At 35.5% G+C, this 27,545-nt stretch overlaps 1 protein-coding gene across 1 annotated transcript; it reads left to right on the forward strand.

The window, feature by feature from the left end:
• Positions 1-2,271: 2,271 nt before the first annotated feature.
• KIF14 (kinesin family member 14) lies at positions 2,272-27,545 on the forward strand (the record flags this gene model as incomplete). Its single annotated transcript, XM_080623447.1, has 29 exons — positions 2,272-3,371; positions 3,800-4,054; positions 5,557-5,644; positions 7,033-7,131; positions 8,583-8,635; positions 8,967-8,997; positions 9,339-9,446; positions 10,515-10,631; positions 11,302-11,420; positions 11,732-11,904; positions 12,261-12,408; positions 12,507-12,570; positions 12,740-12,924; positions 13,681-13,783; positions 14,009-14,169; positions 15,020-15,167; positions 15,868-16,020; positions 16,638-16,764; positions 17,413-17,506; positions 18,580-18,718; positions 20,779-20,879; positions 21,721-21,815; positions 22,567-22,788; positions 22,920-23,104; positions 23,687-23,845; positions 24,394-24,513; positions 26,183-26,257; positions 26,881-27,016; positions 27,154-27,545. The coding sequence occupies 29 exons, from the start codon at positions 2,272-2,274 to the stop codon at positions 27,543-27,545; spliced, it is 4,950 nt and encodes a 1,649-aa protein (XP_080479573.1).

Consider the following 27,545-nt stretch of genomic DNA (forward strand, 5'->3'; position numbering starts at 1 on the left):
CCATGGGTCCAGATGGGATGCACCCGCGGGTGCTGAGGGAACTGGCAGAAGTCATTGCTAGACCACTCTCCATCATCTTTACCAAGTCTTGGGAAACGGGAGAGGTGCCTGAGGACTGGAGGAAAGCAAATGTCACTCCAGTCTTCAAAAAGGGCAAGAAGGAGGACCCGGGTAACTATAAACTGGTGAGCCTCATCTCCATCCCTGGGAAAGTGATGGAACACCTTATCCTTGGTGTCATCTTAAGGCATATCAAGGATAAGAGGGTTATGAGGGGCAGACAACATGGCTTTACCAAGGGGAAGTCATGCTTGACCAACCTCATAGCCTTTTATGAGGAAATAACACGGTGGATGGATGATGGCAGAGCGGTGGATGTGGTCTACCTTGACTTCAGCAAAGCATTTGACACAGTCTCCCACAGCATCCTCATAGCTAAACTGAGGAAGTGTGGTCTGGATGATCAGGTAGTGAGGTGGACTGCGAACTGACTGAAGGAGAGAAGCCAGAGAGTTGTAGTCTATAGGGCAGAGTCTAGTTGGAGGCCTGTATCTAGTGGAGTGCCTCAAGGGTCAGTATTGGGACCAGTATTATTTAATATATTCATCAATGATTTAGATGAGGGAATTGAGTGTACTGTCAGCAAGTTTGCTGATGACACTAAGCTGGGAGGAGTGGCTGACACGCCAGAAGGCTGTGCTGCCATCCAGCGAGACCTGGACAGGCTGGAGAGTTGGGCAGGGAGAAACTTGATGAAATATAACAAGGGAAAGTGTAGAGTCCTGCATCTGGGCAGGAACAACCCCAGGTTCCAGTATAGGTTGGGGAACGACCTGTTAGAGAGCAGTGTAGGGGAGAGGGACCTGGGGGTCCTAGTGGATGGCAGGATGACCATGAGCCAACACTGTGCCCTTGTGGCCAAGAAGGCCAATGGCATCCTGGGGTGTATTAGAAGGGGGGTGGTCAGTAGGTCGAGAGAGGTCCTCCTTCCCCTCTGCTCTGCCCTGGTGAGACCGCATCTGGAATATTGTGTCCAGTTCTGGGCCCCTCAGTTCAAGAAGGACAGGGACCTGCTGGAGAGAGTCCAGCGCAGGGCGACAAAGATGATTAAGGGAGTGGAGCATCTCCCTTATGAGGAAAGGCTGAGGGAGCTGGGTCTCTATAGTTTGGAGAAGAGGAGACTGAGGGGTGACCTTATTAGTGTATATAAATATATAAAGGGGGAGTGTCATGAGGATGGAGCCAGGCTCTTCTCAGTGGCAAACAATGATAGGACAAGGGGTTATGGGTACAAACTGGAACACAAGAGGTTCCACTTAAACTTGAGAAGAAACTTCTTCTCAGTGAGGGTGACGGAACACTGGAACAGGCTGCCCAGGGGGGTTGTGGAGTCTCCTTCTCTGGAGACATTCAAAACCCGCCTGGACACATTCCTGTGTAACCTTATCTAGGTGTTCCTGCTCTGGCAGGGGGATTGGATTAGATGATCTTTTGAGGTCCCTTCCAATCTCTAGCATACTGTGATACTGTGAGAGGACGCAGGACACATTGTACCATCTTTTTTTCTCTCCCATAGGCTAGGTATCTTTTTGCTATGCATCTATGTACTATAGTGAATTAAAATCATGTACAAACATGTTTTAATAGTTGTCTTTTCTAACTTTCCTATTCTGATAGTGAGTTTTATTTTATAAAATCCTGAAAAAAACCCAACCCAAACCCACTCTGTGTTCACAAATTCCCTATTCAATGTTAATTTTGTTGTTCTATTGGAGTCTCTTCGTTGTGAAACACAAAGATCATAAATAATTGTGAGTGAATGAAGGCACAATCTTGAATTCGCTTTCTTCGGGGATCATTGTAGATAATTTGAAAGAAATGTCCGTTTTGATCTTTGTTGCTAAGTACTTAGGTTGTTCTTTGTAGCAGCTGGTGCTTCTTCGTGATGTTTGGTTTATTTTCTGGCACAAATAGAACTCAATAAATGGAATCAAATAGCCTATTTTTGGTAGAAGCAGTCATTCAAATATTAAAGAATGATTTTTAAAGTACTGGAGGTGAAACAGGCTACTAACTGTAATTAATGTTTGGAATATGTATTTATTGCAGTATATGTAAAGAGTTCCAAAACACAACTTGCACTGGATATGAGCTTCATAACAGTTTTTCCTTTGTCTCCCCAGATCGCTTAAGAAGAAGCAACTAGAAATAATCTTTTAGGAAAAGTGTTGTACATTTTTAAAACCTAACATTAACTTGCTGGAAGACAAAATGCCTATTTACACAGTTCCTACAAGAAGCCCCTCTGACGTACTGCGTACTACCGCTTTGCAGAAGGCTTCTTCACAGAATACCTTTACCAGCAGCAGAGTGTCTGGGCAGCAACTGCAATCACATAAATTGGGGGAAGAAAAGGGTAGTCTACTTTCATGTTCTCAGAATAAGACAGAGGAAGTAAATAGGACCTATGTGATTTCAGCCTGTAAAAAAGTAGGTGATGTATCAGCAACCTTTAAACCTGAAGGCAGGTTAACACTTCAGAGGAGAACTGGAGCAAGCAAAAAACCAGTGTCTGGTAGTGAACAATTGCATGCAAACACAGCACAGGGCATGCAAAATATACAAATGGACAAAAGACTTACTCTGCAGAGGCGTGTGAGGACTGACTCCATGGAGAAGACTAAAATTACTCAGAGCACTATGCCTGGAATAGAAAATAATAACTTTGCCTCACAAAGAAATGACAGGATTGCACTTATGCCAAATATTAATACTAATGATACCCACAATGTTGAACCAAGCTTTAAGTTAGTTGAGGGTCAGTCAAATATGAAGTTGAAGTGTAACCTGAACAGCAAGGATTCCTTTGGCTTTGCTGACGGTCTGTGTGAAAATGACAGTTGCATGCGTTTAAAATACAGGACAAGCACTGCTGACACAAAGTTTCAAAATGAAGTTGCTAAATCAGAACAATTAGTTACCTCAAAATATATGAATAAGCTATCAGGAGAGCAACTGAATGAAAATGATACTGGAAAGCAAAGGTTACCACATGTGATGATAAAGCATAACAGTTTAGAAAGACTGAAGGCACCAACAAAAGATTCAACAGAAATATTTAAGCTTGCACCAAAGAACAGCACTTCTCAGGATCAGCCATCATTGTTAGCTTCAAATGAGCAAACACCAAATCTTCAAATTTTAGCCAAAACGAAAACTGGTGTCACCAGCTCTCCTTCTGTCGCTAGAAGTTTAAAACCAAAAGAGAACATGGAAACTCTTGCTGACAGCAGTAGCACAGAGAAAGATGTTTTCCAAGTGGAAAACAGCAAAGTGATTGTAGCTGTGCGTGTACGGCCTTTCAATAACAGGTGTGTATCCTGGACTTATTTCTGATGGTAATGGTACCCTTTATAGTGTATGTTAATTCCTGCTTTGTGTGTTTTGAGTTGTTTAATCATAGACCCAAGGTTTTATTAAGAGGTTAAATTCACTTTATAGGTGTTTGGGGCCATTTGTTGTACATTTATTAGATAAATTATATTGAGCTTGAATGCTTTGTATGTTTGCCAAATAGGTGTGGGGTTTTTTTGGTTGTTTTTTTTTGTTTGTTTGTTGGTTTGTGTTTGTTGGGTTTTTTGTGTGTGTGTGGTTTTTTTGTTGTTGTTTTTTTAGTTATTGTTGTTGTTTTCATAATGATTACCAGCCTTTTTATTTTCCATTGGGAATTGATTGAAATGACTAACTTAAAACATGTAGCTTATGTTTTTCAATTTTTAATTTTTTTCCTCCCATTCAGGGAGAAAAATGAAAACTCACTCCCTGTAATCTCCATGAATGGTTCAGAGACATCTGTACGAAATCCAGCCACAAACCAAGCTTACAGCTTCAGTTATGACTTCTCTTTCTGGTCTTTTGACAAGTGTCATCCGAATTTTGCAAGCCAAGCAACAATTTATAGAACTTTGGCAGTGCCACTCCTGAAAAGAGTGTTTGAGGGCTATAACACCTGTCTTTTTGCTTATGGGCAGACTGGTTCTGGAAAATCATACACGTGAGTTTCTAATAATAGTTGTTAAAATTCTTTAGGAGTTAATTGTGCAACATGAAATGACAAAAAGAGGTTGTATGGAATAGACTTAATTGTTATTGAATTGTGTTAAAATGTTTTTGCATATTTTAAACCAGAGATTACTAAGACAATATTTAGAAGTAAGACAAAGCTGTAGAATATTTTTATGTGTCTGATGCTGACCTTTTTCTAGTTATAGCGAAGAAAATAAAAGCTCTTGATAGAGACTTTAGTCAAGGAAAACCTTTATTAAAGCTGAGAGCTTCTCAGACTCTGGCAGTGCTATTGTTTACCACTGTTTGTTATTTTGTGCATGAAGTGATGTGTTCTGAAGTATATTATGTTTTTTGGATGAGACCTTTAAGAGATCATTCAAATTGTGGTTCTGACTGTTTTAGAACTTTAGATAAATAAGCGATGCCACAAACATAGATTTATTTGAAATCTAATCTTTACACAAAATAATTCTAGTCAAGCAACATTTCAAGGGTTTATAGCCAGTTTTATATATATTTTGTATAATTTTCAATAGAAAGCCTAGTGAACTGGTTTGTTTCCACACATGAATCTATTATAACCAGTTTTATTATCTTTATAATTCCCATGATGTACTACAGATTTATAAATACATAGTTAAGGACCAGAAACAATTCCCATGAGGTATTATAGACTTATGTAGTTAAGGGTCAGAAATTTTTCTAGTCAATATTTTGATGTTTCTAATCAATTTATAATAAATATAGAACTTACACAGAGACAAGGTTTTTCCTTTTTAAGTGGGAACTCAGTTTTTACTTAAAATGTTTATTTACCTTTGCTTAAGAGAGATATGCTCAGTATTGCAATTGTTGTTCTGTTTGTAGATTGGTTTGTTTATTTGTTTGGTTTTCCCTTCCACCTTCAGGTAAACAATTACTTGCCTTCATCCCCTTTGTATTTCAAGGAAGGCTGAAATGAGCATCAGTAATAAGTGTGTCCTCAGGTCAAGTGTACCCAACAAATTTCTGCTCATAACTATGTTGTGTAGCTGTGTGAATCTCTCAGCTAGCTGAATTAGGCCAGTACTCTGGTGTTCTGCAGTGGCAGAACTCCATGGGGTGAGAAAACCTACTTCAGAGGCAGAGAGAGGCTTAGGTTGCTACACTGTCAGTGTGCAGAGCATATAGAATGCATGCATGTTAGAACATCAGGTGTCTATAGGTTTACTGTTTATAGTACAACTTACTCTTCAGTTGCAGTAGTTTTCATTTTACCTAGTTTTTTCAACCTGTTATTCAATGGATGAATTGGGAAAGACCTCTGAACATAATAGCCTCCAATTCCCCGCTCAAATAAGCAGCAGCATAGGTTAGATTTATTTCCGTTGCTGATTACCTTTGTGGCTTAGAAGCATGTGGCGTTTCAACTTCAGAGTTATACAATTAATATTAAAAATAGCTATAGAGAATTACAAAACAGAACTTGCATTTTTTTTGTAATTACAGGATGATGGGATTTGATAAAGACCAAGGAATAATTCCAAGACTTTGTGAAGATCTTTTCACTCAAATAGCACAAATGGACAAGCAACAGGTGGTATGCTTATGCTTACTTTGAATTACGAGGAAACTGATGCCTTTCAGTATTTTCATACCTGTTTAATTTTTTCATTTTATACCTTAGTACTGGATCCATTTATAAATGTTTGGATTCTTTTGCTGATTCAAATCTTATTTCTGCTAGTAGATCTGATTAGCAGGCTTCCCTAAATAGTGATGGTCAACATGGTTTTGCTTCCTTAATGACAATAGCATAAAAAAGAAATATGGGCATGATATTTTTGATGTGTCCATAGACTATACAGCATGCCTTATAAGATAAGATTTATGTAAGGAAAGGTGAAAAGAAATCCTAGGAGGTTCCATACTTTCAGTGAAGGCATATATAATTAAACTCAAAATACCTAAATTTATCTTTAAACATTTTCACTGCAAGTCATTCCTTACAGACACTGGCAAACATGCAGAGAAAAATAATTCCCCAAAACAAACTCCAGCATACCTACATTTTCTTTTTTGTCTTTTTCTCTTAAGACATAAAAAAAAAATAATAGCTAAAGGTAATTGTGTCTCCAGTTATGATTTTCTAACTTGACCATTACTACATCAATTAATTGGAGCAGAAACAATATAACCCTTCATTAAAACATTCTGAGAAATCTAAGGTTTTTTATTACTGAGTTTAGATAGAATATAACTTCTAAAAAATACAGAGCTGCTAGGTTTGTGTGTTATTCCTTTGCTTATGCATTATGAGTTTGTGGCTGCAAATTGTCTTGAATCTTGTATTTCTGACTTGTGTTAGGTTTTTTGCTGCCATCTCCCTTGTCTCCTAAAAAAGAAAAATCTATTTAAAAAAGAAAATAAAACAAAACCTTCAGAGAAAGGAGATGTGTTTTTATGAAAAGTTTGGTTTTGTTTTTGTTAATTGCTGTGGGTAGATCAAGGTTTATCTTTCCATTAGGTAATTGTGTTCCATGTCAGGATGTTGACAACATCAGTCTGTTCCTTCTCTGTTCCATGTATGATGCAGTAAAGGACAATCCGTCATGAATGAGACTTGTGCAGGTGCAAACAAAACTATGTTTTTGGGTACTAAAATCCCAACACTGAAACTCTGAGGTGGATGTATATACTTTTTTTTTTTTCCTTAAACTTGATAGCTATAATCTGATAATGGCTGTGGATGGAATTCCAATTAATTGTATTCTTGGGAGTTGGATGAGGTGAACTTCTAAAGGTCCTTTCCAATCCAGACTAATCTATGATTTTATGACATGATTTTTCCTGGAAAGTCCCTTCAGTACAAATGCATGTAACAGTGAATAGCAGGATCTGGTAATCTAGGTTAGTGTTTGAAATAAAGGAGGATGGAAATATTTTGTGGCCTATCTTAATAACTCTTACTATTTATTTTATTAGGTTTTGTATCATCTTGAAATGAGCTTTTTTGAAGTATACAATGAGAAAATTCATGATTTGCTTGTCTTTAAAGCTGAAAGTGGACAGAAGAAAGAACCGGTAAGTGGGTCACAGAAAGAAGTATATGCGTAATCTCAAACTAGTGGCATCCATTCTGTACACAAAAGAGCACAAATGACAAGTGTTGTGTTATCGAAGTACTTAAGTTGTTGTGCATAATGGATACAAGTAAAAAAATCTTACTATATGACTTCAAGCAAAATGTGTGGCACTTCAGAAATGCTAAGCAAAAAAAAAAAAAACACCTTGCTGAAATACAAACAAAATGATCCAGTAGAACCTCTCAAGATTGTTAACATCTTCCAAAATGAAGATGACCTTATCAGCCTTTATAAAAACTCTCTTAGAATATTATTTATCTAAGTCTTCAGATTACATTAAGAACCTTCAGTGCAATATAATTTGAGTTATAATCTTGTAATAATCTTGTAATTTAGATGGAGTTCTAAGATGGGAGAATGACAGTGTCAGGAGGCTTTCAATGGTGTTGGGGAGGAAATATTTGCGTAATTGTATTTGATCCATCAGCCTTCTCAGTGCTACTGAAATGTCCATTCACTTTATGAAAATATCTGTGTATTGTATATGTACTGGGAAGCCTGTTTGCCACTGACTCTACTGATCTAATTGCATAGTGCTTTCATGAAAAAATGTTAATACTTGCAAAGGGAAATTTTTTTCCTATGTTGTTTGCTCTGTGTATTTATATTGCACAGCTGCAGAAAACTACTATCATACAAGAGGTTAGCATCTGTTGGATTGTTGTTTCCTAAGAAGCTTGGGGGCAGGAAATCAGTGCCCTGTTTAATTAGTGAAGGATCACAAGTTAAACTAGTTTAGCTAGTTTTTAATGCTTATGTGTTAGAATATGAAAACCATAAATTAAAGACATTTACGTTAAGTTGGGGAAGTAGAGAAGGAATTTATTTAATTTATTAAAATAAGTACTTTCTGTTCTTTGAACTATTGACCACTATACTGGCCGCTTGTTTGTAAACTTTGAGCATTAGCTTATGATAAAAAAGGTATACTACGTTCAACTTCCTGTTGAAAAGTCTTTTATCCTAAATTTGGTATGAACTTGTTACATAGTGATAAAGACTACACTGTCTTGTTTATACTAGGAGTGCTTTCATCTGAGTTTGTCAGTGATTTTAAGGTAAGGTATTTAAGTAAAGAATATAATAGATTTAGGTTGCAGAAAATACTTTTGTTTTCTTATGTGAATACCTTACATAAGGTACCTGTTCTGACAGCTGGTTCTGTGAGCAGTGGCATGGGGCAGTGTGCTGTGATTTCTTGAGCAGCTGGAAAAATTCAGTTGTAGGTATTTTAATGAAAATGTTGTTCTAGATGATTCATACTAAGTTTTGTTGATCATAAATGTCATATTAGGGATATAGACAGACTTTCTCTTAATTTTAAGGTATTCCTGAATAGTCTAACTAATGCACATCTAAGAATTTTTCTTTTAAACTTACTCTCGCCAGCTTCGTGTAAGAGAACATCCCGTATTAGGACCATATGTGGAAGGCCTGACAGTGTAAGTCTTACCTGTTCTTATTTTAATAGATGTATGGTGTAATCCTGAAAAAGTGTGCTAATTATTATCTTAAACTCTGTGAAAGCTTGTGGACTCACTGGTAAATTAGGCAAGATTTTAGTATTGTGCAGTTTGAGAAAAACACATACCCATGTCTAGCTCGACTTAATGCTTTAGTGAAATAAATGTATGGAAGTCTTAAGACAACTGGGGCTTTCATGGTATATTTGTATTTTGTCTGTAACTGGGGAAATGTTTCAGAGCTCAGGCAGCAAGGAAAACTAGGAAGAAAACAGTCTGAATCCAAACTTTTCTTTTTCCCCCACCTTAGGAATGTTGTCAGTTCTTACTCTGATATCCAGGTAAGAGTTATTTGGTTGCTAAAAGGGTATGTAAATATTTATACTTACGCCTTCCTTCACTGCTGAAAACTAAATTCCATGGATGGGAAGAAAATGCTTTACAGACTGCCCAGTAGACTATGATATTTCAGCTGATTTTGTGAAAAGATAATGAAGACTAGTCCTATATAACGGAGCTAAATAGATGCATACAGGCAAGTGTCACTCTTTTCACATGGTTACCTCTAAAATTTAAATTCCTCCCTTATAGAGTCATCATTTGTGTTAATAACGTAATTTGCAAACATTTTAACTGTCCAAAAATGGTTTTGGTTTCACATCCTTACTTTTATCTTTTACAGAGTTGGCTTGAACTAGGAAATAAGCAGAGAGCAACAGCTGCTACAGCAATGAATGACAAGAGCTCTAGATCTCATTCTGTCTTCACCCTTGTCATGACACAAACCAAGGTATTGCTGGGTGTTAGATATCTCTTCAAATTGTGTAAAAAGTTTTGTGTGCTGCCTAGAAAATTGTTGTGAAAATATACTTGAGGACAAGTAAAGCACAAGGCATTTGAACATGGCTTTCTACACAGCAAAACTTATTTTACTTGTGCTTTGAGTAGATTCTGATGTCTATGTGCTACATCCATTTATAGCAGCAATAAAAATATGTTTAGTCTGGCAGATCTAGGAGTGGTTCTAAGCTTTAGAGTGTGATTTTTGAGATGTAACTAGAATCCAAATTGAAGCCTAACTGCTGTCAATCCACTTCTGCTTCTAAGGTTAGGCTATGCAAGCTGGAGAGCTGTGATGAATTTCTACAGGTGATGAACTGGGACAATGATAAGAGGTGCAGTTTCTCCTCAGTTTCAACACAGTTCACCAAGTAAATATTTCCTTGCTTCAGGATGCATTTCTCACCTATGTGCCTCCAGGATATAGGGACTAAAATTCCACATCTGATTTACAGATGTGTAAGAAACAAAACCTGACTTAGTGAGATTAGCATGAAACCAGAAGTGAAATAGGTGGAGCTCCTCAGAAGTCTACAGTCAGTTTTCTCTATTCACAAATAATTTGTTAGTTTGAGTTTTATTGTTCTTGGTTGGCTTAATTTTTCAGTCCAGTTCCCTAATAGTCTCCTTCCTTCTTCCCCTCACCATTCTCTCCACTAGATTGTTTCTTTTCTCTATTAGAAGTAGTCCTGAGATTTTTCCACTGACTGCTTAGCTGATTTTCTTTGGTTTAAGTAAGTAACAGCTTAATGATTTCCATGGTTATTAGATAGCTGCAGCAATCAAACCCATGGTTTGGTAATCTATTATGTTTGCGGTTTATGCTTTTACAGTTATTCAACTGCGAGCAGTTGATACTGTGGTTAAAAGTCTGAACTTAGTCTCCTTCAAAGCATGTACATGAAGGTATACTGTCAAAAAATAAATGAGAGTGTCAATTTCTTCATGTTTTTAAAGTGAACAGCTTGTTAGATTTCTGCTTGTTGTCTTCTGAATGCAAACAGCTCTTTTTTTCCAGGTAGAATTTGTGGATGAAGAACAGTGTGATCGTAGGCTTACCAGCCACATAAATCTAATTGATCTGGCTGGCAGTGAATGCTGCTTAACAGCTCAGACCAGTGGAGAAAGGCTGAAGGTAAATGAAGATGGAGAATCTGTGGAAAAAAAAATTGATTCCAAAGAATGCCCCTAAACTCCAATGTAACTTCACCTACCAGGACTTTTGGGCAGGAACTGTAGTTATAAAAAGATATGTAGGCCTTATGCTTATAAGTATTGCACAGCATTTTGCTAGTGAGGATGGATGGTGCTAAGATGTTGTTTTGACTGTCCAGTATAGCAGGCTAGGTCTCGTGTAGAACAGCACTCCGTATCCTATGCAGGCCTAATGATCCATTAGAAAGAATGAGGAAAACTGTTTGTGTGACTTTTCAAATCCTGAATCAGATTTCTGACTCAGATTTGAACTCCCATGGAGTTGGGGCTTGCCCCTTTTTTGTGGGGGATTTAAGTAAATAGCATTTCTAATAAGAGAGTTTCTTTCAAGCTGCCTTTGTAAGTTTTATGTGTTTTGACATTGTGTATTTTAAAGCCAGGGTCTTTGCTCTTTCCAAATGAGAGTGAGCTTCTACGCTGCTTTTTCAACTTATTGTTGGTTTTTTATTGTTATTTTTTTAATCAGTGGTGACATTTAATGTGATGTAGCTGTACGATACCACATTGAATAAGCACAATTAAATCAACAGTACAATCAATAACATCACACAAGAAAATACAACTATTATTTTTATTTTTGTTTTGTGTAGGAGGGTGTGAGTATCAATAAATCACTCTTAACCCTTGGAAAGGTTATTTCTGCCCTCTCTAAACAATCTCGAAATGGAAAGAAAGCTTTCATTCCTTACCGTGAATCTGTCCTTACTTGGTAGGTACACTTCAGGATTTCTTTATAAAGAAGTAAATACTTTCTCAGACTGTGAATTCCTCTTCTAATCTGGAGGTATCTCTTCATCTCCTTACCTCCCTTTCTCTCTCAAGTGACCTGTGGAGGGAAGAAATTAGCCTCTTGTGTTAGGTAAAGAACAATCAGGACCTTGGTTTGTATTTTAAGTAAGCTAACAATGACTCTTAAATAAGTAGCAAGACCCTTGTATTTAATCTGTTCAGATTGGTAAACTTAATTTTTTTTTCAATGTGAGAGCTGGGAATTGACTTCTACTCTCCTGTCAAATGAAGGTTGTTAAAGGAAAGTCTTGGTGGAAATTCACAAACCACTATGATAGCCACAGTAAGTCCAGCTGCTAGCAGTACAGAAGAAACCCTCAGCACTCTTCGCTATGCAAAACAGGCTTGTTCAATTATCAACACTGCTAAAATAAATGAAGATGTGAATGCCAAGCTAATCAGAGGTGAGGTTAACATCTGCAGTCTTTAAGGGTTTTTAATTTGCCTGTGTATTCAACTTATTGTTCCATCAGACTTGTTACTACTAATAGTCTATTGTATTGACTGCCCACTTGTCAACTAGGTCAATACAACCAAAGATATCTTCCATTTAATATTACTCTTCTTTATAAGCTTTTTTTTTTTTTTCCCCCCTCCCAAAGTCCAGACCATATCTGAGGCTACACTTGAGAACCTGGTTTGGGAAAAGGTGTTTAATTTTTAATTGAATAAGGTGAATTTTCTAGTATTGGTCTGAAATGTGTAAACTGTATTTTGTCTGTATTTTTTATGTGTTGCTTGTTTGGTTTGTCTTATGGAGAATTGAAAGCTGAAATAGAAAAACTGAAGGCAGCTCAGAAGAGTGCTCTGAAGACTGATCCTGAAAAATATAGACGTTATTTGCAGGAAATAACATCTTTGAGGGTAAAATTGCACCAGCAGGAGAAGGACATGGCAGAAATGCAGAGGTCAGGCAGTCATTAATGTCTTAATTCAAATAGAAGTAGTAAAGCTTAAATGTTACGTCTTTTCTCCTAATTTGTTGTTTTCCCCTTAATATATTAAGGGCCTGGAAAGAAAAATTTGAACAAGCAGAAAAAAGGAAATTGGAAGATGCAAAAGAATTGCAGGTATGTTTTCTGTCTTCAAACAAACCTTGCAGAAGAATTAGAGTAGTTGTAAGATTTGTTTCCTTTAGGCCAGTGTTTTAACTGTGACTTTATTAAAAAATCAGTATAGATATTTCAATGCACGAAGTAGATTGTGGTTTTTTTTATACAGAGCTCTCTTTTTATTTAGAAAGCAGGAATTGCATTCAAAATGGACAATAATTTACCAAACCTTGTCAATCTCAGTGAAGATCCTCAGCTTTCTGAGGTGCTATTGTACATGATCAAAGAAGGAGAAACTACAGTTGGAAGGCATACACCAAATTCAAAACATGATATCCAGCTTTCTGGAGTGCTCATTGCTGATGACCATTGGTACGCAGTGTTCTTCTTATACTTGAAGTGAAAACAGAAAATATTTCTCCTCACCTTTTCCTTTCTTTTGGAGTCACTCTTCTGCTAGTAAAAAGATCTGGTTTTCTGACACTGAAAATACTATTTAGGGATAATCTTTGTACTGTTCAGTGATATAAAGTAATTTCATTCTGTTTCCTCTTGAAATCTGTTAACCAAGGTGGTTTGATTTCTCTTTTCAATTCATTCACTCATAGAAAAAAATTTCTTTTTCAGAAATGCTGGAGAAGGACCTGAGCAAATGATGCTATGTGATAACTCTATTATATTAAGTTCAGTGGAAAAGTGATATGCCTTGAGAGTTCTTATTAAAACTAAAAATAGAGAGCAACTTGGCCATATTGTAGAAATAGTGTTTAAAGTGCATTCCATGCAATTGAGTTTAGACAAAGTACTCTAAGAAACTTAATTAATCAGTTAGTAAAACCATGAAAGATGTGGATATGTTGGGAAAATAAGCATTATCAAAGAAATGCTCGGATGACAGCATATTGTAGTAATTTTTTAGCAGTGGATTCTTTTTAGATTTAAATATTGAGTCTCTTCTAAGATATAGGTTGTTACTTGTTATTTTTGTATGTTGTAACTAAAGAGTATGAAGACAATCCATAGCTGACAGAGCAAAGACACTATTTAAAGCATGAATTTTAGTTTATTAAGAAACCTCATTTGCAATTAACATGAGCAACTGATACCGCAAATGTTTCTTATTTTCAGTGTTATAAAAAATACTATTGGCAAAGTGAGCATTATTCCACTGGGAGAAGCAAAGACATACATAAATGGAAAATGCATTTTAAACCCAACAGTTCTGCATCATGTAAGTAATTTTTTGGGTACTATTAACATATGCATGTGTGAGTTTTTTTGCTGTTAATATTACAACTTCAGACTGCAGGTTTTCTTAGAAGGCTCTGAAACTGTAAATACTTATCTCTTGAATTTCTAGCCCCACCTGCTATCTTCTAAGCACTGTAAATTTTCTTATGAATATGAAAGTTATAGAACAAACTTTTTCCTCCCCCACTTCCCTCTTTCCCCATAGGGTGATCGAGTGATCCTTGGGGGAGACCATTATTTCAGGTTTAATCATCCAGTAGAAGTTCAGAAAGGTAAAACGTCATCTTGTGGGACAGCATTTTTACATGATGGTCCAAAAGATTTTGAATTTGCAAAGAATGAACTGCTTATTGCACAGAGAGCACAGTAAGTGTCTTATCTTTGTGTTCTAAAAATAAGCTCAGTTGTTAATGCAACCTTGAAATACATTTAAGAAATAGGAAACTTAAGATTATAAAATATTTCCCAATAAGGGGAAGTTGGAAAATTTCAAGCTTATTGTTAACTCAATTTTTAACTGAAATGGAAGTCCCAGACTTAGCTTAAATGAAGGTACCTCTAAGTTATGATCACCACAATCTAGTCCAGTTGTCAAGAATATAGACCACTATTAAAGAAATGCTGAGCTCCAGAGGCTCTCAGAGTAATGTACCTCTTCAGTTATCTTTCTTTCCAAGCACATAATGAGTCTGAAATTAACTTTTGATGTTTTAGAGAGATTTAATGCCTCAAAAGCAAATGCCTTACAAAAATGAGAAGAATCTGAAGTTAGAAACTTAGTCTTCTGTGGTGGTGGAGAATTTGGGAGACAGACAAGTGTTATTTGCACTCGCTTTGCTCCTGGAAGTTATTAAGCTGCAAGACTCATTGACTTTAAATTTTACTTTCCTGCATCTTAATGTGGTTTAGTGAATTTTTACTGCAGATCTTAATTTTGAGAGGTACATAATAAAATAAATATGGAAATTGAGTGTTGTTTTGCGTCTTTACCAGTGTCTACATTTTCCCCGAGATGAAAAGTATTAGAGTGTAAAGTAAAAATAATAAAATAATATTACATAATAAAGTAAAATGAAACACCAGCAAAATCAACAAACCCTCATATTTATTTTTTTTTACTGTTAAAATTAGAAGCTCCTGTCATGATAGAAGAGATTGATCTCTATGCAGCCTATATAAGGTTAAAGCCAGCATTCTAATTATGTGATACTTGTAGGCTTGAATCAGAAATTGAAGAGGCATGCCTCAAAGCCAAGGAAGAAATGATGCAAAGTGTCCAGATTGCGAAAGAGATGGTTCAAAAAGAGCTGACCTCACAAAAAGAAGCTTATGAAAGCAAAATAAAATCACTGGAGGCAGAAGTGGTAAGTTGCCATTGCATTGTTATATAAAACATATCAATCAAATAAAACAGAAGCTGTAGTATGAGGTTTCTATTTGGTTGGGTATTTTTGTTTGTTCTTCTTTTGTCTTGCTTAACAGTGTCTTAGGGAATGCTAAGCCCCATTTTCCTTAAAAAATATTAGCCTTACTTTAACACAAGAAGTAGTAAATAGGTATTCCCTACAGAATTCTTGTAGGAATTTTGGTTTATAGAATTAGTCATGAACTAAAATGTTAATCCAGTGTGCATTTGATCAGGGTGTATGTAAAAAAAAAATCCCTACAAAACATAACTTACTCTGAGAGTTTTCAATGACTACAGTATTTTAGTTAACATGGCTTTTCTTTTTTTTGTCCCCCTCCAAGTTTGCATGCCGTTTTGTTGTAAGCCTTTTGAACACCTTTACAATATGCATAAGTCAATATTGAATAGTACATCTTGGTAAACCAAGTAATAATGATGGAGCAGTGTATTTCTTAAATGTGCTATAGGAGACATAATATGATGCTTGTGAACTAAGGTATAACCTTTCATTGCTGACCCTGGGCTCAGCAGTCCCCAGGGATTGCATGTTTTAAATGTGTAAATGTGAAAATAAACCTTAATATCTGCCAAGGGGATGGGTTAGGAAAGCTGTAGAAGTGGTAATCCTTCACTTTTCTGTCCTTTTTTTGCATTAGAGAGAAGAATCTCTTAAGAAGCAAATCCAAGAACAGAATAACCAAAAAGCTGAGACTAAAATACAAGAGTTAGAGAAGGCAAAGCAGAATCTTGAACTGGAACTACGCTTCAATAAGAAGCGTTTAGAAATGGAGACATTAGCTACCAAGCAGGTAACTTTAAAAACAAACAAACAAAACCCAAAAAGGTGATAACCTGTGGTTGGTTTGTGGGTTGGTGCTTTGATTGTTTGTTGGTGTGCTTTTTGTTTCATTTTGTTTCTAAAATATTATTTTTACGTGATTTTGTGCAAAAGAACAGATGTTTTGTTCACACTCAAAGTGTGATATTGTACTGAATTCAGAGATAAACTAATGCTGACCCTCATTTATTATATGACGTGGATGGTTTTGTGCATCCAGCAAACTTTAATGACAATTGCCTGTGTGAAAAGTCATGACTTCAGGCATTAATGTAAGTAATGGCTGGTGTTTATATATATGGCTGATGCAACAACTATGACTAAATTTTTAAAAAGGAATTTCTTTTGAATTTCAGTTATTTTTTTGAAGCATAACAATATTTAAGCAAAACTAGAAGATTTGTCACAGTTTGCATATGAAGGGTATTGATACGGCAGATGTCCAATATAAATCTATATGCTGTTCTGGGAATTTTAAAATCACAGCAACAAAAAATTTTGCTTCAGTAAACAGCATTAAGTGTTTTAGGGGTTTTGTGTGTGTAGTTATGTTTGTTGTTTTTTTTTTTATTCCTCTCTCTTCCCTAGGCTCTAGAAGATCATACTATTCATCATGCAAAGATACTTGAAGCTTTGGAAGCTGAGAAGCAGAAGATCGCTGAAGAAATACATAGTCTTCAGAAGAATCGTGGAAGTGGGAATAAAACTATGACGGGTATGTATATACATAATGTTGGAAAGGCAGTGCTGACTTCTCTCTTGCTTGGTGGGCTTGGATTTAGGGGATGCAGATCCAAGAGCTTTTTCTCTTCCTCTAGTACTTCTCTAATGATCCTGAATGGGAAGAACCTTTTGGCTTTAATGATCCTTTTTGTTCACAAAAAAAGACTGTGCTAAAATATCTGTTTAAAACATGCTAAGGGTAGTTAGGTGGATATTCACGTAGCCTGTATTTAACCTGATTACAGAAAAGTCCTACCCCCATCTGGCTGAACTGGTTAGGCATTAACTCATGAGGAAAACTGGAGTAACAGAACTGATTCTGTTTAGTTTCCTGCCTCAGGATAATGTACAGTGTCTGGTGTTATGCCTCGATCTCTGGAATACGCTTTACCTGACGTTTTACAGAGGGTTATCTTGGCCAGGAGGGTAATTTTTCCCAAGGTACTAGGAATTCATAGAACTGTTGTTGACTAAATTTTGTTCAATTTTTTTGGTTGTGGTTTCTTTTTTGTCCTCCCTTAATTTCACTCCCCCTTCTTTTTTTTTTTTTTTTTTTTTTTTTTTTTTTTAAATGCTGAAGTTGTTTTTTGCATCATGTTGTTTGATCCACTTAATCATTATGTGCTGCAATCTTTATTAGTTCCACTTAACTGGAATTCTCTGAAGCTATCTGTGATGATCAAAGAGGCCAACACCATTAGTGATCAATTAGGGAAAAACACTGTTTTCTATAGGTGAGTATCTCAGTTATTTCTAAGGGGGTTTATATAAAATATATATTTATGCATAAAAAATTGGTGGTAGATTCTGCATGTGCAGTGAGCTGTTTGTTTATATTTTAGCTGTTATGTTAGGCTGAACATGATAAATCACTTTTCCAAAATGGCTTTAGTTGAGTGTGTAGTTCAGCCTTGTTGTTTGAAATGCGAACTTCAAATCTGAATTTTAGATCAAGGCTTTAAATGTGTGTCTACAGACAGTTAATTTTGGACTGAGTGTGCTTTGGAGGTGAATCTTCTGATGCTCATGTCCATCCTGCTTTGGTTCACATATTGGAGTGGTCCTAAAACACATTTACTATGTTCCTTTTGGACAAAACTAAACCAGGGAATAAGTGCCAACCCAGGGAGGTGTTCAGTTCACAGGACTGCAACAAAGATAGTTCAGAAACTCAGATCATATACATTATAAGATATATTATAGAGGATATTGAGTGTTTGGGATCAGTTGTTTCACTCCACAGATCTCTTGCTATGCCATGCTACTTGCTAGTTGTAACTCAAGAGTGTTCTGGAAGTGAACCTCTTTATTGGTCAAATGTTCTTAGTGTGAGCGGAGATACATTAGTGCAGAGGAAACTCTGTATCATAAAAAAAAAAAGAAAAGGCTACAGTAAATGTAGGTGAGCTTGAAGGACTTCTAGTAGGTGTATATATTCCTGTGGTTTTTCAGCTGTCTTATCCTTCAACAAGAACTCCGCCAGTAGAATTCTGTAGCATATATTTGGTTCTGAGTTCCTTGAGCCAGGAGACTGTATGTTCGTATCTACTTTTACCTCTGAATGCAGGGATTCCTTTTTTCCTTTATACAAAATAAGTTTAATGGCTACACTAATATTTGCCTTGTGAGATACATGATGTCTCAAGCAATTTCTGTGTAATGACATTTTTATTCTCTGTATAATCCTACCTCCAAGCACCTTGTTTATTTTTGCAATGAATAATGGATGATTTGGTGTTTTGCTGTTTTTAACTTTTTTTTGTATGTGTTTTTTTAATTTTTTTAATTTATTTTCCCAAATTCTTAGGCACGACAAAATTGATGATAAAACAGGAGCAGTGTCTTCTGTTCAGGTACAGGTTCGTAACATCAAACTGGGAATATCAACTTTCTGGAGCCTAGAGAAGTTTGAATGCAAACTAGCAGCAATGAAGGAACTATATGAGGTCAGTAATACTCTGTCAAAAATAAGATTTTGCTAATCTATGCAGGAGGAAAATATTAGCTTTTTGTTTTATGTGATGTTAAACACCAGGACACATGTTTATTTTTTCTTAAATACATGTACACACACTTGTTAATCACACAGAAAGAGGACAGTAGAAACCAGTGACTTTATTCAGGTAATTTTGTGTGCAGAGGGAGAAGTAGTGAAACAAGAACTGCTTTGTGGTTCTTTTGGTTTTTCAGTTGTTTATCTGTTCTAGAGGAAAACATGACCTTTTAAAGCTATCACTTGAATTTTCTTTGATACATTTTATCTATTTTTCTTTGGCTCTGGTAAATAAGTTTGGTACTGCTTGCTTTCATTTTTGCTTTAGGTTCTTCAATGAGTGCTTTTAAAAGCATTTTTCATCAGTTTTTGTTTAATAAACTGACAATTAAGGTGCACATCCATTGATTTTAATCAGACAAAATGGGTATTTTTGTACTCCATCTCTCTAAATGTGCAATAAATTGTTGCATCTTATACCAGCTTTTGTATCAAAGAGGGGGATATAGAATAGAAGAGGGGGATATAGAATAGAAGAGGGGGATATAGAATAGAAGAGGGGAATATAGAATAGAAGAGGGGGAAAAGTGTGAACAGTGCCAACACTTGATTCTTTATCCACAAAAACCCCTATAACAATCAGGTAAAGTCTTTTTAATTACATAAAGGTAGCCAATGGTGGCAAATTATTGAATACAGCTAAGATTACAGTATCAGCTCTTGTTTGCTGGGAGAATAGTATTTTTTTTTCTATTTCTGAGATAGAAATGTTGTAAGTTTATCTTTATTGACTCCATGTGAACAGATAGTGTTTTTATTTTATTCCATTGCAATTTTTTTCCCTGAGTTGAGCAACAAAGAGACCTAAGAACTACTTGGGAAGGTGCAATCTCTGATCTGGTGGCCCTTAAAAGTACTTTTTTAGTGGGGATAGAGTATTCTGGGTGGTTTTGTTTCTGCCATATGAATTGAAAGTTGTTTTAGACTGCAGTGAAGCAATGAAAGAAGGTTCCTGGAGATGGGTCAACATGAAGGAGGTATCCAAAGAAACCCTGTACAACCATAATGATCTGGTGTTTTATGCTATACTAGTTTGGAGTCTTTTTGATTGAAACACAAATGAAAAATAAATATTTAAGACTAGTTTTAGACTGAGAACAGCTTGTCTAAATTTGTTCTGTGCTTGAATTTGTGATTATCCAGATAATATAATTCTTTTCATTCCAATATCTATTACGTTTAGTCTGGAGCAGTATTGAAAAATTAATACAAATTGCTTCAAATAGTATATAAATAAATATTTGGATGCTTGCTGTTTCCAAACTTAAGTCACAATCTGGCAGAGGAGGAGATCTCAACTGTTGGAGCATTCAAGGTGATAGAGAAAAATACAGAGTCTTTTTATGCTTCAGAATGCTTTGTTTGCTATCTTAGAAGTAGTAGCATGTCACCAAAGAATTAGTTTTATTTGAAATACCTCTTATATGAGTATATATCTGAAATAAATAAATTTTCAGTATTATATCCAGAAAGAAAAAGGTCAAAGAAAAGCCAGAAAAAAACCTGAGGAAACTCTGCTTTATGATACAACTCTGTAAGAGGCAAGTGTTTCCAGTGAAGGGACAATGTTGCCATATTCATTGCTAAAAACTGTACACAAATCCAGTTATAAGGATAAATGAAAAACCTAAATTATGATGCCAGGGTTTTAATATATCTGGCATGTGGTGGAGAGAGCTGTGGAAACATTATGTACTTGTGTTCCTATATATCAGGTGCTGGGTAGCCAGGTGACTTCATTAAATGTTTATCTTGTTTTAGTTTGTTTTTAAGCTCTTGCACCTCAAGGTGGTTGGCAGTCAGTTATCTTCTAGATTACATGTATCCTAAGAAAAAAACATTAGAACTACTGATAATAGAGCATACTGTCTTCATTCATATGTTGAATGCCTTATTATTACTCTATTTTGGTTTAACCCTCTTATTCCCCTGTGTTTCCTTTATATTTCTCAGAGTAATGATAGGAGTAAAGCTGCTGATGTATTCTATGACCCTGCTGATGAGTGGGAACCTGACCTTTCAGATGCCTCTGTTTCCTCTCTTTCCAGAAGAAGGTGATTCTAATTTGTAGCTCCTTCATCTACGCTTAAAACAAAGGAAAAATTAACTTGCTGAACTGTCTAAACATGTTTCTGTGCCACTACCCTAGTCTTCTATTAATTCTTATTTTACTTCATTAAAATGTGAAACTTGTCAATTAATGAGAATTCATGTATATGTAAGGGAGAAGGGGGAAAGTTTAAATTAAATGTGTTATTTTACTGTGCTTTACTGGCTTCACTGATGAAATGTGTTAGTATGCACCAAACATTGCTCACCATCCACTAAAGCTTTTTGGCATATTAAGCAGCAATGTTTCTGAGGTTGTACATAGCATATATGCAGTGTATGTCTGATCAGTGCCAGAGGATTTTATGTATGACCATTGACAACCAGCTGGAGGTAATTAAAGGCTGTTCCTAATTATTTTATAAAGCTGTCTTAAAACCGGATACATTAATCTACAGCACAGAACTTTTAATTAAACTGCACAGGACCCACAGGTTAAGGTTACAAATATGCACCTATTCAATTAATAGCACAAGAAGTTTTAAATAGGCACTTGGACATCTGTTCCTGTCCTTAGCACACTGTGCCAACTAATGAGTTCTTCTGTTCATTTGTTCTCTGACCTCTCCTCATGGACAAGAAATAGGAACAAAAGTTTTTCCAAACCCATAAATATATTTTGTCAAAATATATGTAAAGCTTTCTAAACCATTTATCTAGATATTATCGGAGTTAAATGTGTGGGGTTTAATGTTTTCTTCAAACTTCTGTCATATGAAAGCGTTGGTTTTGAGAAGTAAATTGTGGTTGTTATTTTCATGTTTTCACTTTATCACCCTTTCCTAGAAGTAGAAGTTTCATGAAGAACAGGAGAATTTCTGGATGTTTGTCTGAGATAAAATTACAACCAATTCAGAATATACGGAATTCCTATATATCAGGTACTTGCTATATGATAAGAACACCTCTCATTTCATACTGAGAACTTGAAACTACTACATGTGTAAAATTTATGCACCTCTAGTAGTTGCTTTTTAAAAAATAAGTGTGGTTTGGAAAAGAAAATGAAAAATGTCCTGTTTACAAGGGCAGTTTATAATGTCAAGCTGTTGTCAGAAGATTTTTGTACTTTTTTTTATTATCCTTTCTTAGGGCAAAAACTTCCTGACAAGCACTGATGACTCCTGCTTAAGCAATTTGCTTAAAACATTGCTCCACTTAAATGTGTGTGTTAACTGAAGAAAGATATTAGTCCATGCATCAAATTGCCAGAGGCTGAATTCTGGTGTAATAATTTGGAGAGTTTGCTGGAGTTGTTGCTATTAATTCAGCTACTGAGGCTACCCCAAGCTTTTTGTCAGGTGTTATAATTTTTTTTTTTTTTTTTTCTGAAATACGAGATGCTTCAGTCTTCCAAAGATTTTGGTACATTCAGTCATTTTCTGTCTCTCTGTAGGTGTGATTGTTGGAACAGGTGGATTAATGTTAAAGATTTTCACTATGGAATTAGTCTTTTGTATTAAGTCAATCTAGAAACTATTTAGAACATTTTATCCACGTGTTTTCTGACTTGCTATCTTGTAGCTGAACATTGCAGAAGAAGCAGTATAAATTACTCATCACAAAGACACATGGACTGCTCACTCATATGCAAGACAGTGTTTACAGATGTTTTGCTTTTACATCATACAGGTTCACAGAAGAAGTCCAGCGTGTGCCCAAGCTTTTGTGAATCTTTTCTTCCTGGAATTTGCAAGGAATCTATAAATTCAGCTTTAGATTTATTGGAACAGAATCACGAAGGTGGAAAAAGCATAGCAGATAACATCCTTACTAATTTGTTTGTCATTTTCTCTGGAGTGTCTGCCATTTCAAAAGCCTATGAACAGCAAGATGAAGAATGTCAAGAAAACTGTAAGTTTGATTTTCATAACAGTTTACTTTAAGCATCACTGACTTGTCTTTCAGATGTACATTCTTATGTTTGTCTATCAGAATTCACTTGCAAAGGGAAGCCTTCTGATAGATCTCTTTTTCTCTTGTAGTTTTCTCTCTTGATCATGCTGCTCAGTCCTACAGCATCAGAATTATCTCTGCTTTTGACCAGCTTGTGATTCTTACCAAACTTTGGCTTAGCAATATCCAAAAGTGCCCTGGACCTACAAAAGTTGATGAAGAAATAAAACAGGAAGTAAAGAACTTGGGAGGTTATTTACAGTTACTGTTGCAGGTAAAGTATATTAAGGGATTCATCTATGTGTTGAAAAGTCCTATGCAGTGTTAACTACAGACTTGCTAAAAACACTCAAAAGTCCAACGTATGCAATGACGAATGGACACACTTAAGGAAGATGAACAGCAACAGGTGTCTTTCTGCTGGCTAAACTGGTACTTCCAATACACTAATTCAAAGCAATGCAGACCTTTCTGTGCCACAGGCACTGACAGTACCATAGGTTCTTAATCATATCAGGGGACAATAAAACATAGAGTAGGAAGAGCAAATGCTAGTTTATATCGTGAAGTGCTACTGTTAATAAAGTAGTGTTCAGTAAATATTACTCTTGTTCATGGTGCAGCTTTATGAAGAGTGAATTTTTTTTTTTTTTAACTGTGTAGTATTCTGATGCCTTTCTTCTCTGGTTGCAAGGTATGATCTTTTAGCTGTGGTAGATAAACCATTGGAAGTAGGAAGATGGAAAGCCGAAAATGTCTCAAGCTATTGTGCATTATGAACTCTTTTGTTACAAAAAATGCCCTTTGACTAGAGATTCCTGCTAGTTTCAGTGAATGATATGCCTTTATTTCTCAGGGATGTTCTTCAGATATATCCTCGATGGTAACAGAAGCACTGAGCAAAGTAAACCAAACAGTAAAACAAACAATGAAATACATAGGACACTTGGCAGTAGTCACAAGAGCTGATATTTCATTTTCTGAAGAGAACAACATTGCTGCAACCAGTCTACAGGTGAAAAATTGTTTATTAGAAATAATTATTAGAATAGTAATTTTAATGTTGATATCACATTTATTTTCAGTAACTGTGTTCAGAAGTGCATTGTTGCATATAACAATTAAACTGAATTTTTTTTTAGTTTATCTAATACTTCATTTTTATTGTGAAAATGGGTGTGTGTTAATACCCTTGAAATAAATTTTTACTTAAAAAAATGCACTTTAAAGCTGTTTAGCTTCCACAAAGAAAAAGAAATACTGTGCTTTTAGGATTGTATCTGCACTGAGATTGTATGAGTCTACTTAGTTCACAGAAATTCAATGATTATTTCAGTAATCTGTGATTAAGTACCACAATGAATTTTCAGAAATCTGAAGAGAGTTAGGAAAAGCAAAACAAACATGCTGAGCCCTTGTGGTCAAAGAATGAGATGTAACTGAATAGACCAGCACTGAACAGTTTGCTCACAATTACGTTTCTAGCCCACTGCAGAAAATTGTTTCAATTCAAGGCCACATCAATTCCTTCAATCATTATGTTTTGAACCTTTATTTTAAAAGGACTTCGTACTTGCCATTTACAATGGCACATGCTCAGGGCTGGAGTTTCTCATTGATACTGTACAGGAAAAAGCAAGAATGGTGCAGAAAGAACTTGTGAAACAATATCCACAAAATGAGGTGAGATGAAAGTAAGATTAAAAACTACTGCTATATCTTAGAGGCACTTGATCATGTCCTGTTATTTTTCAGTAATTTTGTCTAGAAATTTTATAGTAGGAATACAGTTATGATTAGTAACGGGTTTGAGATGTGTGGTAAGTCAGAATATTAACTACGATCTTGAAAGTCTTTTAGTGTTTGCCTTTCACCATGTGTAGACTAAATGTTTAAGTAAGTGTATTTTATCTAGAGTGGTTTATCTGTGCATTGGAGGATATTTATGTCATTTCACAGTGTAACCATGAAGGAGAGGGAGAATATGAAAACTGGCACAAAGGAGGAAGTGGACCTTTTGCTCTGTATACTGCTGTTAAGTTTGCCTTGCAAAAGGATTGAATGTTTAGCATGTAGTAACGCTCTATGATCCTGAAAGTTAATTATTACTTTGATAATAGTAATCACCTCTGCTATTACTACACTGACTGTTGTCAGAAAGATTATTAGAAAGCTTGATAACTTCATTTTGTCATACATTGTTCTTATAGTGCTAGTCCTAAACAGCATGCTATCTAAATATTAAATTAGTTCAGTGTTACCTTTTCAGAGCTTGTCTTGTCCTGTGCTTAATACTCAGGGTACACTGAAGCACTTCCATGAATTGGGGACTTTAGAGGGAAAATAATTGACTAAAGTAGCTATTTAGTAGTGCAGAAGCCAGAAATGTCCTGCTTGATTTCGTGTCGTTCACTGAAATCAAAACTGACCTTCAAATACTTTCCAGGCTGATAAGTAGCAGCGGTATTTTCATTTGAGCAATTTCTTTGTAACATTTCATAAGAAAGTTGCAGCAAATGATTTATGTTCTATTAATGAGTTGTTCCTGTCACCTTCCAAATTTATTGTAATATGAAATGCAATTATAACAATGCAAATCTCTTGTTTCTCATAGCAAGACCTCAACTTAGTTGGTTTTGTAAGTTGGAAAACTTGCAGAACTGTGGGCAATAAGAAAATCTCCTTAATGAGTTGGGATATATAAAATATTTATTTCCAAGAATTTACTACTCAAAAATCTGTAATAAATGACCTGGGATAAAAGGTTCAAATCTGTTCAAGAAGAGTGATAAATTGCTTGTTTCAAGTAAACTTCTTACTCTGGTTTTCACTGTTGTCATTCTTAATCCCATAGATAATAGTGAAACTGTCTAATATTTTCTATGTACCTATCTGCTTGTTTAACTCCCAAATGCTTCATTTTTCCAGCAACAGAATTGAGCAGTCTGTTTTCCAGATAATGCTGTTCACTTTCAGCAGATTCCCATGTGTATGTGTGATTCCTGCGTATTCTTGTCATGGGTGGAACTAATGCGAAGCTGGGAGAGAACACCAGAGTATTAACTGGGAGATTACCTGTGACATTTAGAACGACAGCGATACAAAAATTACAGGGCGATCTTTCTTTAAAGAACACTTAAATTTCCTTGTTTGATCCTTCCTTATAAAGGTGTTATTTAAAACCTTGCAGATAAAGTTAAGACTTTATTTGAAAAATTGCATGTTATGTTGCAGAAAACATGACTTCTGCCTTTGAGCATTTTTCTCGTTAGCATGCCAATGTTCATTGTCGGCTTTCTAAAATATATAATATATACAAATATATACAATATAATACAAAGTCTCTTTGCAGATTCAAAATCAAATAAAGCATAATGTTGTGGCAATAGCCAGATTCCTTGAAAATAACCTCTCTTATTGTGGAAAGGTAAGATAAATGTTTCACAAAATGCATGCTTTGAGTTTGAGGCTTAAATTTAAGGGATGCATGTAACAAAGAGGAGGATTTGAAGCTAGCTTTTACAATTGCATGTTAACACTTCCTGTCTCAGTCTTGTGAATAAATGGGATGCTAACTTTTATGGCTACTTCATTTCCACTCAAAACTATTAGATTTTAATTTTTCTTAAAATATTTATGGAGATACTAATATCTTATTTTTCTCCTTCTTGTGCTCATCATAAACAGCCTAATAGTCTAATTATAACTAATGCAATAATTTATGGCCATAATTATTGGTATTTTGAGTTAAAAGCCAGGATAGATTATTTAACCTGCCTCCTAAAATAGATTAACTTTTTAAGTAAAAATTAGCCAAACCTTTTCTGGATTTTACTGTTCTGTTTGCCTTTTTTTTTCTTTATTCTTTTTTTCCCTGTCCACAGTTTGCACTTCTCTTCAAATCTCTCGTAGGCTTTGTGACTTGGCATTGCTTACATCTTGTGTTTCAGTATTGGCCTGTTTTACATGACTCAATCTGTAATAGGCATGTTTACTAGTTAATATACTGTCATGTATTTGATTCTTTTTAAATTACCCTTTTTAATAAAGAAAGAAATAGACTCTCAATTACCAGAAGAATCTCTATATCGGGAAATAAAGAAAAGCACTAACATTGCTGCAAAGTATTTGGAATTGGAGCAGTGCCTAGCTGAAGTCTGTCAAATTGTTTCTTCTATCTTACAAGGTATTTAGCATGGCTATTACATGTTTTTATAGTAACTTGAGGATCACAGGAAACTGTGAAGCAAGAGGGAGGGAGGGCTACTTGGTCTGTCTTTGCAAAATCTTGCATTTGATTCTTCTTGCTTTTGTTTTTCATAGGGTCGTACAGAAATACAAGCCCTCTTAGGAGCTTTGCAGAAAATATTTGTGTCATAGCTGGGTATTTTAACAACTATTTCCGTTTATTTGCCTTGTCATCTTCTTCTGCAAACAATGCTATCCAGGAAAAAAATATGCCTTTTTTGAACTTGGATGAATTGGACTCTCTAGTTGATTCCCTTATTATAAATTTTGAACTTGAACAAAGACAGTTATTACTGAAATCTCACACTCTTAGTAATGAAACTACTGAGACTCAAGGAATACCGGATGTAACAGATGAAGTTGAATTTGCTTGGAAACAGAAGGTGATTCCAAAACACACACAGAAGCTTCAGTCTTCATCTCCCTTTTCTGCAGAGCTTTCACCTGGTAGGATACAGTGGGTATAA

This window comes from Psittacula echo, assembly GCF_963264785.1.
Source record: "Psittacula echo genome assembly, chromosome: 7".
Taxonomy (NCBI): Eukaryota; Metazoa; Chordata; class Aves; order Psittaciformes; family Psittacidae; genus Psittacula; species Psittacula echo.